This window comes from Gopherus flavomarginatus, chromosome 14, assembly GCF_025201925.1.
Source record: "Gopherus flavomarginatus isolate rGopFla2 chromosome 14, rGopFla2.mat.asm, whole genome shotgun sequence".
Lineage (NCBI taxonomy): Eukaryota > Metazoa > Chordata > Testudines > Testudinidae > Gopherus > Gopherus flavomarginatus.
The window spans coordinates 25,482,801-25,496,773 of record NC_066630.1 but is presented as its reverse complement, the minus strand read 5'-3'; the positions used below and the strand labels follow the sequence as shown (position 1 = coordinate 25,496,773).

General features: G+C 38.1%; 1 protein-coding gene across 1 annotated transcript in view; it reads left to right on the top strand.

The window, feature by feature from the left end:
- ITFG1 (integrin alpha FG-GAP repeat containing 1) overlaps positions 1-13,973 on the top strand; it is a 199,787-nt gene that overhangs the window by 13,607 nt on the left and 172,207 nt on the right. The window contains exon 6 of the mRNA XM_050923080.1: positions 8,528-8,622. Within this exon, the coding sequence (XP_050779037.1) occupies positions 8,528-8,622 (95 nt within the window). The remainder of the gene's footprint in view (positions 1-8,527; positions 8,623-13,973) is intronic.

Below are 13,973 nucleotides of genomic sequence, written 5' to 3'. Positions count from 1 at the left end.
AGGAGTATCAAAAGTTATGCAGCAGAAAAGCAGCAGAGACAGCCCACTGTTGTGTGCAGCTCCGGATTTTCTCAGGAGAGGGCTATATATGCTGCTTTTCTTCTGTGAACTTTAGCCCATCACAGTTTTCTTTGTGAACTCTTTTGAGCTCAGCACATGAAGCTTTCTGTGTGAATTGCTAGTAGCCTGGTACATGAAAAAACCCCAACCCATTGTGTATTTTCGTTTTTCTCTGATTTTTTTTTTTGAAGTTGTGGGCTTTCTTAACTTACAGAGAATATTACAGTAACAAAACAGCCCTATGTGTTTAAAAATGTGGAAATGACCAGCTAAAGTAATTTGTATAAACATTCAAGTACATTTTCAATATGCAATATTTAGTTTGTACCCAACAATTTAAATTAAAGTTTTAATTTTCTAAAGAGAATTTGACTGACTGTGCAATTGATGCTGCATGATTATGTATAAAGTTTATTTAGTTTGGGTGTACTTACTTTAACTCAGTAAAATGGAATTTTAACACTTTGCCTGCACAAAGGTTGAGGGGAATACCTGTCGAACAAGTCTTAACCTGTTTAGAAAATCAAGCTGTGTTCTCTGCCTATTATATTGTTACCCTGCACAGATTACATATATTACCTAACTCATTACCAGTGGAAGAAAAGAAATAACTGCGAAACCAGATTCTAGAATCAGAACATAGATAGCAACTTGGTTCCTGAAAGTAGAAATGAACACATCTCACTCTTTCACACCCAAGCAAAAAAATTCTAACTTGGTTGCCTCCACTAATAGTAATGTGAGTACTTTTCTTTAGGCACCTGTGTACTAATATGTGCATCTTCAAGTCTGATCCTCTCAAGTGCTGAGTTCTTCCAATTCCTGTCAATTTCCTTAGGCGTTTAGGACACACAGGCTCTTAGATGAATTGTGCATTACTGTTAGATCATTTCACTAGTGCAGCCCCCTCTTCTGTTCACACCTCTGTTTTTTAGTAATGTCTGCTTCAATTAAATCATAAGTAATGAATAGCAGTTTTGAGTCTCAGAACGCGCTGTTTTTGCAACTTTTAGGTAATACTACAAAGTTCCAGTTAATATTTGGTTATCTATTTCGTAGTTTGTATTAATACGAAAACGTACAATGACATTTGCTGCATAGTAAATTAGAAATGTAGTTAGTCTCTGACAGCTGTTGGGGGAGGGGGGTTGTGTGTATAATCAACACTGATGCTCATCACTTTAATAGAAATGGTTTGTTGTGAAGTGTTTTGAATTTCCCTGGGGAATTTTTTAGCTGTTATGTCAAGAGAAGTCCATTAGAACTAGAAAAGTCAATCAGATTATACCTGTTTCCATAGAAACAGTACATCAGCTTTTCTAACTTTCATCTTCCTGGACCTTAAGCAGTGTATAATTAAATAATTTTTTAAATCTTGATATTAGTCTGATATGTTGTTGTCAAAGATAGACAGTGAGAGGTTTCAGAAAATCTGTAACTCATTTACTTAAAATGTAATCGTTGCTAGTAGCATCATTTTAATATCATTCTCAATAAGAGCATTTCCCTTTACTAGAGGGTTAGTTGAAGATTTATAGATCTTTTTCGATAAACAAAGAATTCCAATATAGGACTGGAAACAATATTTTGATTGTTTTTAAATCCTTCAAAGGTGTAATTGGAAGTTCTTATGCCCTTCTAAGAGAGATGTTTTTGACGATTAATCGCTGCTTGAATTTTATCAAGATGGCTTTTATTTAAATCTGATTTATGGAACAAGGCCTGCAAATTCCCCCCAAGGGTGTTCGTGACAGTAAATGTAACCTTGCACCGATTATATCGGAAGATTTTTATCAGCTTTCTAAGAGAACAGCACAGTTAATATTTTGTGAAGAAATATTTATAACACCGTGTTGGTACTAAGAAATATATTAATAGTTAAAAAGAAGGTTGAATGTTATAGGTCGGACTATAATCTATGTTTGGAGAGTGTAGCTTTATTTTTTTGCCTTACAAAACCAATGTTTAGTTTTTAATGGACAATGTTTAGGCTTGTAATGGAGATTTCAACAGTTCTCCATTTTCTTAATTGTTGTATAGTTCTCTAGAAATAAATGTTCTGGAATATAATTTAAATTTTTTTTAATTGAACAGGATGATTTTGTTTCAAAGTTTCTAGTTAAATCTTAAATCTGTGGAAGATAGACTTTGGATACTGATATTTGCTGATCTGAACCCTTACGATTACAAAACTATATTGGGTTTTGGGGAAAACTTAATTAGAGCAATGTTTGAAATAACTGAATCACTACTAACACCCATCATGTAGGATCTGATTAACATTGAGTTGGATTTTTACCAAACGTAATCGTTAAGACTTCTGTATATGAAAAATAACTTCTTATTCAAACACCATCCTTTCAAAGGCTTGCCATGCTGGAACCCGAAAGCTTGGAAATATTTCTGGATATTTGTTTGTTTGAAAAACATGAACCAGGATGGTGATGTGGACATTTTAATAAGTGCTTGGAAATAAGCCCACCTAATTAAACAAACTGCAGCATGAAAGAGTAGAAATGTAGCAAAAAGCAGCTATTCACGGTGAATTAAGGCAGCTGTTTTCTGTGATCACCTACAATGCAATCTTCAGACATTTCCATATTAAATACAATTTATATAATCACAGGTGTGTTTTTTTTCTAGTTCTGTTAAATAATTTCTTTGTAGTTTCCACTTGAAAGTATGATCCATGAGTAGAAAGTTTAGTTTTCAGAAGATTGACACGAACAATATGTTTTAATCAAAAACTTCTATATACAAGGCTTGGTTTTTCTCCCTTTTTGTTACACTGATCTGAGCTCAAAGGAGAGCAGGTCATCTTTGCTCTGAATTGTAACTGTTACCACCAGAATAACTTTACAAATATGAAGTCTTTCTAGATTGAAGAAGATAGGTGGATCTCTGAAATGATTTAGAAACCCACTTGAGTGAAACAGTGGTTCTGTGTCTCTCATTCAAAGATAGACTCGTTTAGATAACAAAAAATAGTCATGCCTGTGGAAAGTAACAATAAAGAAGGCATTGGAGGAAGAGCTTTAAAAGCTAAAACTGCCAATGTTGAGTATTCACTTCAAATATGGTCATTGCATTATCTGAGTTAGGTGTACACTGCTTCTTGCAACTCAGTTCTCATTGCTAGATTGTGTCCAGACTTATTTAGAAGTGTAATATTTATTCACTGAAGAGAAAAAAGAACAAGACATACGATGAATGTGACCTAACTAGGCTGCAACTTCACTAACTTAACATCTGGGAAATTATCAAGCAATGACTCTGGTGCATACCTTCCTCCTGTAATCTGCACCATCTGAGGGCTTTTCTACACAATTTACAGCGCTGCAACTTTCTCACTAAGGGATATGAAAAAACACAGTTTCAGTGCTGTAAAGCACCATTGTTAACTGCACTAGCATTGGGAGCCATGCCTCTCAGGAGGGTGGGTTTTTTAGAGTCCTGGGAGAGCTCTCTCCCAGCACTCTGCTATAATTACGCAAGCCACGTTAAAGCACTGCCGCGGCTGCACTTTAGCGTTGCCAGTGAGGACTAGCCCTTAGTCAGGACTACTACCATTCCTGTAGTCTCTAGACCTTTAACCTGGTTCAAGCAACACTGTTGTGATTCCACCACCCTCCTCAAACAAAGGTTGAGGATATGCTGTGGGTGGGAATGGCTGGCTCCTTGCTGTACCAACCATTAGGAGCCCTTATCTATTCTTCTGCCACCATCTTCAGAAAATGTCCTCCCCTAATCCTTATTTCAATTCCAGTTCATCCATGAAGTAAATCACATATGCACTGGACATATGTTGAGCTGCAAAAACATGACCACCTGACTACCTAAGCTACCTGCCGGATCTCTGGCTTGCTGACAGGAAGGTTAAAAAATCCACATCTCTCAGGCCAATCTGATAGTTCTTCTCAGCCCCAAAAATGTGGTCAGCAAGGTCCAGAAATATGCTTCTACTCTAATTTGAAGGGAAGAACTGGGAAGGCTGTTACTGCCAGACACAGGATTACATTCTGGGAAGTGGAAAGGGTTTATGCGCTCTCCCTTTAGATGTGCATGAACAAGTAGACTTCTGCAACACCCTTCTCTCCAGCCAATCAGCTGAGCAACCCCTATCAACACCTTCTGCCCTCCCACCCATTGTGATCAGCTGTTTTGTGGCGTTTGTAGGCTGTAGGAGGGAGGAGCGAGGATGTGGCACACTCAAGGGAGGGGGCGAAACAGGGTAGGAAGAGGCAGGATGGGGGTGGGAAAAGGTAGGTGGGGCTTTGAGGGAAAGGAGTGAAGTGGGGCTGGGGCGTAGAGCAGAGCTGGGGATTGAGAACCCCCCAGTACATTGGAAAGTCGGTGCCTGTGGTGCAGCTTACAGGCCCAATGTGGCATCATGCAGCAGTATCTTATACAAGTAACACTGACTATTCCCTGGATGTGGCTGCTATAGAAAACTATTAAATGACCTTTATATAGACAAACACATTTTTCTTAAAGTTTATTTTTGTTTAACACATTGTCAGTTGTCAAAATCTTAATTGTTTATAAAATATATAATACATTTCAAAATCAGTGTTTTGACTCAGTGAAATGTGTGTAGCTTTTTGAACTCCCTTATGATTAACTTTACCCAACATCTGGTAGAAATTAATAAAGTTTGAGGGCTGGAAAATACCAACAAAATACCCTCTTACTTTCACAGCTGGGGCACTGGTGAGGCTGCCAGGTGATGTTCCAGCGTATATGTGCAGAGTAGTCACTGGAAGTCAGATGGGCTCTTTGCCCAAATTTAGTCTTATGCTCAGGAACTCAACAAAGCTGTCTCAGGTCGCAGGCTTTCATCCTGAGGGTTGCCGTAAACTTTTGTGGTCACATTCCCAAAAGTATAGCAGCATGAGACAGAAGAGATTGGTTTTAATGAGTGCACCAACTTAGATGTTGAGTCCATGCAGCAAGCTCCTTGAGATGAGGGGACTCCATTCAGAGCACAGTTCTCCCTCCTCTGCACCAAGGAGACAAGTAGGAACCAAGTCATAAGGCAATACCTGGCTTGGTACTGTTGCTTGGTACTGTTACTTGGTACTGTGTTAGTTGCTGTGGTTTCTTTGGAAGATATCTCTGGTGTCTGGGGCAGGCTACATTGGATTCCTGTTCCCTGGTTTCATGTTTCTCTGTATTGGTGCTTGAGCATTAGTTCCCCTGACACTCAATGCTGTGGGATTTGGTATTGAGTGCTTCTTTTGTTGATATGGGCAAAACAATATAAAACTGTAAAATCAACCTGAAGACGTAACTATTCAAATATGCTGCTAATCTGAACCAACGGTATAGGACAAGAGCTAATCCAGTTGTTCTTGAGGAAGTCATCCCATGATGGATGAAAGGAATCAATGCTAATTTCATACTAAAAGTAAGGAATAGTAAACAAAGAGGTGGCCACAAAACAGGCAACATCAAGCCTGCCAAATACCTGATATTTGTATTGTGTCCTGAAAGTAGCCAATAAAGAACTCCAAATGGCTGTTCTAGGAAGGGCTGAATTTAGGGGCAGGGGCTGCCTGGGGTGCTGGGTTTAAGGTCTCTTTTTGTTGTACAGATCCTAGTGTGCAAATAATTTCACAACAGATGGACCTTACCAAAGAAAGCCATTATTGCCCACTTCTGACTGAACCTACGGAGTACAAGCAGACTCCTTCTGACTAATAGTAACTGTATTACAATCTGTTTGTAACTTGTAAGATTTCAAAGTTGTTGTGGTTCTTCCCCTTTGAGCTATTGTATCAAATGAAGGAGATATTTTTCCATTGTCTGAGAAATATTCTGATACTGTACCTTGTTTTGACTTGATATAATTTATGGTTCATACATTGGGTAATTTATGAACGCCTATCTGCACAGCTTGAATTTCAGACTGGACTGTTGTGACGGATTATTTTATGCATTCCCATTAATTCTCATTAATTTTAGTTTATGCGCTGTGTTGCAGCCTGAGTGTTTCTTTACTTACTTTCATAACACATTACTTAGGTAACTAGAGTAGCTCCTGCCCATTCATTTTTCTATAACTTAAAATACCGTGTTTCAGAATTCTGGAACAACTTAACAAGTAGTCCTTTATTCCAAGCAGATATATTGGGCCAAGGTCATCCCTGTGTTGTGTTGTTTTTTTTTTGTTTGGTTGGTTTTTTTTTGAATGTAGGATCTCAAATCATCCTCTTCAAAAGGATTGCAAGGGTAAACCTAGGCATCTGAGAGAGAAAGGGATGAAAATGGAACAAAGGAGGGGAATAATATTGCCTGAGTCTATTTGAATAATAGTTCTAAGTATTAAACTTAAAATGTGATTAAAATTAGTTGAAAGCCAGTCAAGTAAAGTAACGCTTGTTCCTGAAACCTCTTAATCCACTGTAACATAACCCTACAAAAATTCATTAAAAGAATGTTAAAGTTGCCAAGTCAGGCACTCAAAATTAGGAAGTAACAGAATTAAGCTTGTTCATTTATCTGTTGTTAACATTAACTCCATTATTTGGCAGCAGTAGTAGCATTATGTAACTTCACCAGTGGGTTAACTGTGCGGAGGTGGCCCCATTTTACAGACTGCATAACCAAGCATCTGGATGTGGCAGATTCTGTCTAGTATGGCTAGGTGAATGAGACTTGAGTTCCCCATTGGAGAACCAGGTTATCTTCACAGTTTCTGCAAGAAGTAACCTTGTGCAACTTATATTTCGCCTGTAAAATGGTGTAGAGTTAGGAGAGACCTAATACTTGCTTTCCTCAGAGGGCAGTGATATGGGGACTTGCTCAATAAGGAGTGTGTCTTGTGTAGTGTACAGAATTATTATAACCAGTTGGTGGAAGAGAAGACTTTCAACTCATGGTGCACCTTTCACTGAGGATCAGGGAAGGAGTATCAGTTTTGCTTGTGTACCATTGTGTGGCCACTGCAGAGCAAGGGCGGATGCACAGTGCAGTTGGAGGGTTCAATAAATGAAGTGTGCAAGCTACTAACAAGTGCTGCTGTGCAAGTAGTGGTTTTCTTCAACTTATACTACTTATTTTCCAGTAGCCTTGTTCTCAAACAGTTCTCTAAAATTTTGCTAAAATTTTAAAATTAAAAATCTGAGGCAGAGATTGAACATGGGAAAACTTCAGCCCAAACAGTTAAAGAATGTCAGTTATAAGCAATTATAAAACAATTCATAATGAATGGATATTATTCACTATTCTGTCTGACTGTCAATTAAACTACTATTAAATACAGCTTCTTAATTACATTACACTTTGGTTTTTTTGTCTAACTGTGGTAGACTAGGTGAGAGGCTTTCTATTTTATTGTAAAAAAAATAGATATTTTTTCAATGGCACATGGAATAGATTTCAAATAAGAGCACCATATTCTGGTAATGTTTTGAGGCATAATTAAACTTTCACAGCCCCATTTCACATGAGACTCTTAAGACAGTTGATAAAGTTAAGTTATTTAAACCTCTCAACACTGCTGGCAGGTAGCTAGTTAAGTATTATCCCTATTTTATAAATGAAACTGCAGAACACAGAGGTGACCTGACCAAGATCACCAAGGAAATCAGACCGATCTTGGACCAAAACACAGATCTCCTTATTTGCTGTATTTTCATCATTCATAGTTGTAAAATACTATTTTATGAAATGTTGCATTAGTGTGATTGTATGATGGTCATAATTCAATATGAGAATGTTTAAAATAAATGAATGTTGTAATTTTCAAATCTGCTTATTTTGAAATCAGTGACTCTTCAGTTATACTGAAAACTTCCTGGTAGTGATGCAGTGAACTCCATTCCATTTCTTGTTATGGATTCTCATGCAGGGTACTCTTACCAGCCTCAGAATATTTTTTATATTTCAGTACACAGATACTGTAGAACCTGCCTGGTGTATTGTTTATATTACTTATATTGTGGAAACTCAGTTCTTTAGCAAAACAAATTTGCTTAAACATAAAAGGCACAAACTGCTTTTGATAGGAGGTTTATTTCTGGTTTTGTTGATCTTTAGTAATGCCACCAAGGTAAAGACTTCACAAAATAATGTGATTAAAACAAGTTATGAAAGCAAAACAAGTTTTATTTTTTTTCTTAATTTTTTTTTTTTAAATATGGTAAGACTTCTGAAACTATGCTCCATTTCCTTTGGGTGTTTGTAATTTTGTTTAGTTTGAATCAAGTTAGTTTAAATAGCCAGGTATTACAAGAAACAAGGTTAAAAGTACCCAAGGGTAAGCCATTGTATTGACAGCATTTTATGTAAATATTGTCAAGAATTTCTCAGTATATTATGAAACCTATAGTAAAACTGAATAATAGTGAAATTTTACTACAAAAAGCTAGAACTGTGTGTTTCACAATGTTTTAAAGAGGAGTATCGAGATTGATAAGTCCTAAATTGTAAACACATAAGAAAAGCTTTGTTTTCTTTCTCTCAGGAATTTATCATGGCATCCTGCATTGGACACTAAGAGTAAAATGTACATACCGCACTCTCATGCATTTATAGATTTGAACAGAGACTTCACTGCAGGTGAGTCACAAATATTGTAATGTTTTATTTAATTGCTATAAAGATACTAACGTTGCTTTTAAGAAACAGGTCCATTGCATTCAATAATAATAAACAATAGATTTTTGAGCTGTCAGACAGGAAAGAAAAATTACATGATAAAAGGAATGTAATAGACTACAGTGTATTTAACTTAATGGATGGCTTATTAGTATTAGTTGATCTTTTTAAATTAATTCGTTACATGTAATTTACTTTTAATTTTATTTATAACTATTATATTATTGATAGCAAGTTTAAATACACTGCTGGGTTTGTTTGGTCTTTTTTAAAGACATTCCAGAAAGTGTTGTTCATTCAAAGAAGTGTTTTACAAAACTTGATAGGTTTTTGAATATAAGGCGCTGATTTCTGTAAATTAAATGGCTCTGTTTCTTTCAAAATGACTGCGAAATTGAATAAGGGTAGTAAAAGCTTCTAGAAAAGATGTCTCCCAGCCAGCATACCTTTCATCTTCTTTTTCGTTCTTTAGTCCATCCGTCCTCTTTAAAAAAATGTTGCAACTACAGCTAACTCTAGATAAATTTAGTGGCCACTGTTAAAACCACATTTCTTATTCTCCAGTGGTACTGTAGGTGCTGCTTGTGACAGTGAATACTTGGCTAAAGGTGCCCACTGTAATGGGAAGTTGAAGAGAAACAGTGTCTCTAGTTCAGGGGTAGGCAACCTATGGCACGGGTGCCAAAGGTTGCACGCGAGCTGATTTTCAGTGGCACTGTCACTGCCTGGGTCCTGGCCACTGGTTCAGGGGGCTCTGCATTTTAATTTCATTTTTAAATGAAGCTTCTTAAACATTTAAAAAACCTTATTTAATCTACATACAATAGTAATTTAGTTATATATTATAGATGTATAGAAAGAGACCTTCTAAAAACATTAAAAGGTATTACCAGCACGCAAAACCTTTAATTAGAGTGAATAAATAAAGACTTGGCACACCACTTCTGAAAGGTTGCTGACCCCTGCTCTAGTTTGTTTTCTGCAGATAGCTGAAATGTTCATTCTCCTTACTACCACCTTCATTGTCACCATCTTTGACAAAACTAATATTTTTTTTGCATTTTTAAAAAAGGGAAACTTTAATGTAATCACACTTCTCATGACATTAGAACCCCTTTACCCACATTAATTTTTAATATAGACTAATAAGATCTGTGATTTGTGAATATGATGGTACAAGTGTGTTGTAAAGTACTGTGTAAAATCTTGTGTAGTTAATTGCCTCTGTTGTGGGCTTTCCCTTATCTTGATACTTGAAACATTGCTGCTTTAATTATAAATGCTTATTTTCATTGCTTAGGGTACCGGATTTATATGTTACTTGGTGCACAAGGATTCCATTAACATCTCTATCCATTCCATTTTATAATCTCTATATTGGAGTGTGTTCTGCCACTGATGCATGGGAAATTACATGTGAAACTCTCATTTACATTATCTTCTGCATAATTCCTCCATTTCTGAATAGAGAATCTTATAATCAACTTAAATTTTAGTGTTTTATAAATGCACATATTATACATAACTTGTTTTAGCTTTACAGATTGTATACAGTGTGTTGTATGAGTTTAAACATATAATTTAGCTTTAGAGACCATAATGGGTACATTGTCTAGTACACTTATACCTGTTCAAACGTATTCCCTCATTCACAGTTAGTTTTGCCTTGGTTCCCTGCATATCAAATGAGTATTGTAATTGCTGGATCCTCTTTGTAGATACCTGTATTCTGTTCATAAAGTAACTTTCATAAACGCATGAAATACACTTTTGGGAAAAAAATAAGAAATGAAAGTGTGGTGGTCTATTTCAATTAATAATCTAAGTGTGAAGGGAAAGGAAAGAGAGTCCACAAGTCAATTTAAACAATTACATTCTGAGTCTTAGGCACTAAGTTTTGTGCTCTAGCTCACAGTCAAACCTTCGTTTGCAGTTTTGAGACACTGTTGGACCAGGTCTTTGTGTGAGACTGAAACTGGAAGAATTAAATACATTAAGTTAGTATGGTGAGTGTGCATTATATTGCAGCAATGACCATTTTTGTTAAACGTATTCTGTAAATCTTATGCAATGAATGTTTTATTAGTGGCAGCTAATTTGTAAGGTGATTATTTTTTAGGAAGGTATATTAAAATCTACATACAGTATATGGTTTAATTTTTTGGCTTCTCTCTGTTGTTTGTGCATATCAGTGCAGAGGCTAGCCTAGAATAGTTAAATGGCAGGATTAGTTCTTGGCAACACTCAAAATCATATACAGAGGGGAGGTAGCTAATGTGCTTGGTGGTGGTATATAGAAGATGTAAATTCCTCTACTAGCTGTAGTAGTTTAGGCAGTGTTAGAAACACTATCTATTATTAAGGTTGCCTGATGCTTCCATTCTATACTTCCTGTTTTCAGTTATTCATAACTTTTTTTTTTGAAAACTTCAGCCAGAATAGTTTTGCCTCATTCTCAGAAATAGCTAGAGGGATATGTTTTACCCATACTTCTAAAAAAAAAAAAAAAAAGAAAAAACAAAAAAAAGTGTCTACCTTTTCTCCGAAAAGCTTTGGTACCTCTTATGCTTTGGAGTAGGGACTTGAAATTTCAAGAGGGGATTGGACTCTGCTATTCCTATGAAAATCCACCAATAGCAGACCAAATTATACACTTGTGAAAAATAGCCTTTCACACATGTTCCGTAAGGAGTTAGATCAAGCCTTCACAACATGTGGCCTGCGGGGGCTCACTGTGCGGCCCATGAGCAAGCAATGGGTTGGGACTGCTGGGTTCGCCCCCATCCAACAGATGAGGGGCGCAGAAAGTGGCGGAGGAAAAAAAAAAAAAGCCGCTGGCACAGAGATATTTATAACCCAAGTGATCGCCTCCCCCAAGTGTCCCCCAGCCCCGACTTGATCCCCTCCCACCTTCCTGGCCCCAGAGAGTCCCTGTCTTTCCTCTGTAGCTCCATGTGCCCCCTATCTCGACTGCCAGAGCAGACTGACTCTGAGCCTGCCCTTCCCCCTCAGACCATTTCATTTTCCTATGGGACCCTCCACCAGCACAGGGGCCCCCCCTCGCCCACAGTCACCGCTCCTACCCCATGCTGGGCAATGAGGCAGCCCCATCCCTCACCCCCAGTGAGGCTACAGTCAGGGGCAACAGCAGGGGAGGAGGCACATCTGCTCCCACTGGCACCCATCATGGGGGAGGTGAGGGATATTCCTGGACCTGAGAGGAGCCCTAGGAGCGCATGCAGTGACAGTGGTGGGGGTGAATGTACTGCTGGGGATGGGGGCAGGAAAGAGGGGCTCCTCCCCCAGAGCTTGCTGCTGCTGGCAGAGAAGGGGCTGGGGAGAGTCCTCCTCTCTGGCCCCTGTCCCGGAGCAGCCTGCCTGTACCCCAAACTCATCCCCAGCCCTGCCTCACCCCAGAGCCCACACCCCCAGCCACACCTTTCACCCCCCCACCGCACCCTCTACCCTAGCCCTGAGCCTTTCCAACACCCCAAACACCTTATCTCCAGTACCAGCCAGAGTCCTCACCCTCCACACTCCTACTCTCGTCCTGAGCCCCTCCCACACCCCAAACCTTCCTTTTTGGCCCACTGCTGTTTCAGCAGGGCGGTGTTGGGGAAGGAGGGTTTGTTTCCGTGGGGTGGGCGGCACTAGGGGTGTGTGTTGTTTAGGGGGGATGTTTTGGCGGCACTAGGGGGGAGGGGTTCGGCCCTCAGCTGTTTTCTTTCGAGTAATATGGCCCTCGCTGCTTTACGAGTTGTGCTGGCCTGTCCTAGAATATTCAATACTTCCTTTCACAGCACAAGTAGCCAAAACAGTGAAGTCAGCTAAACTGTTTTTGACAGCTTTATTATTGTAAACAGCTTAACAGATTTAAAGTATGTTAAAGAGAGCCTCTCTAGGCTGGAAACCTTTGTGCCAAGTTTCTGCATAATCAGTTTTCAAACTACCAATATATTAAACCCTCAAACTAGGAATTTATGATGGAATACATCTACATTGGCTATACTGAAGCTGTTAAGTCATTATAATTTATTATATAAGTACATGGTCCTAAAGATGTGTTTTATCCCTAACAGCACTTCATAAAAGGCTAACTGTATAAGGATTTTATAAATCCAGAAAATATGAACATAACCCAGAACAAAGATTAGTGTTATCTTTCTCAGGGAGATAGTATCTGAAACAACCCTACTTATAATGCTGGTACATTTTAATAATTTCATCTAATGTAATCATCTCAGTATATCAGCATTACTCATTGCCTTTGAACTCTTTATTATCTGACTGAACAAGCTTGAATTCAGTAGAAATTTATTTTACATTTTAAAATTTGCATTTATGTTTAGAAATTCTCTAGGTGCTAAGTACGTATTGGGAATGAGTTTGAAGAAAATGCAAATTTTCAAAGAAATTACAACAATATACTTGTAAATAAATACCACTGCCCACATCTCTGCAATGCTTCATATCCTTAAGGGTGACTCAGGACCATTCCTAGGTGAAATTTTAAGTAATGTATTTGAAACAATGCAAAGACTAATCTTAACTTTTTGTGCTGATGATGAAAATTCTGGAGAAACACTGGGTACAAATATATCCTGAACAAATTGCGCTGTTATCCAGTATTTTAAGTAGTTCTGTGTACACGTTTACTTTTAGTGAGAGTATCTTGCATTGTAATAGTTAGTATATGTTAATTGATAATATTTTGCAGTGACAGTGGTTGCTGCACAAAGTCACCGTAAGGTAGAAGGTACTCCAGGGAGGCTGGGCCCTTCAAATCTGGGCTTGTTAGGTATCCTCAACACAAAGTGGACTGATGCTGGCTCTTTGCTTAACACTTTTGAGGAGGGGTTCTGCCTAGGTGTTGTGCTCCAAACACTGCAGACTCAGGAGACTCTTGAAGGGTTTTTCTTTGTTATGCAAATCAAGTTGGTGAATGAACAGGCATGATATTCTGCTTCTGAGGTTGTAAAAATGTTTTGTGAGTCTGAAAGTGTGTCATTTGTGATGACAGTGTATTAAGTGGCTTTGTGCCGGATCATGTTGAGAGTTGCTCTGTGAAGAAAGACCATGTTTCTGTTGATTGTTCATGAAGTTCATCTTCAGACAATGAGGAGCTCATTCTCAGCCCTGATATAAGACTGGAAGAAACATTCTTCCCCAGTAATCAGCTTGCTAAAGATCATCTCAATGAAAATTTAATCTGTTTTGGAACAGTCTGATCAAACAAGCCAGATATACCCGGTGAGATGCATCCACATTACAGCAGAGAGAAATTGTAAGCAGTGTTTGGGTTTTCTGGGCCA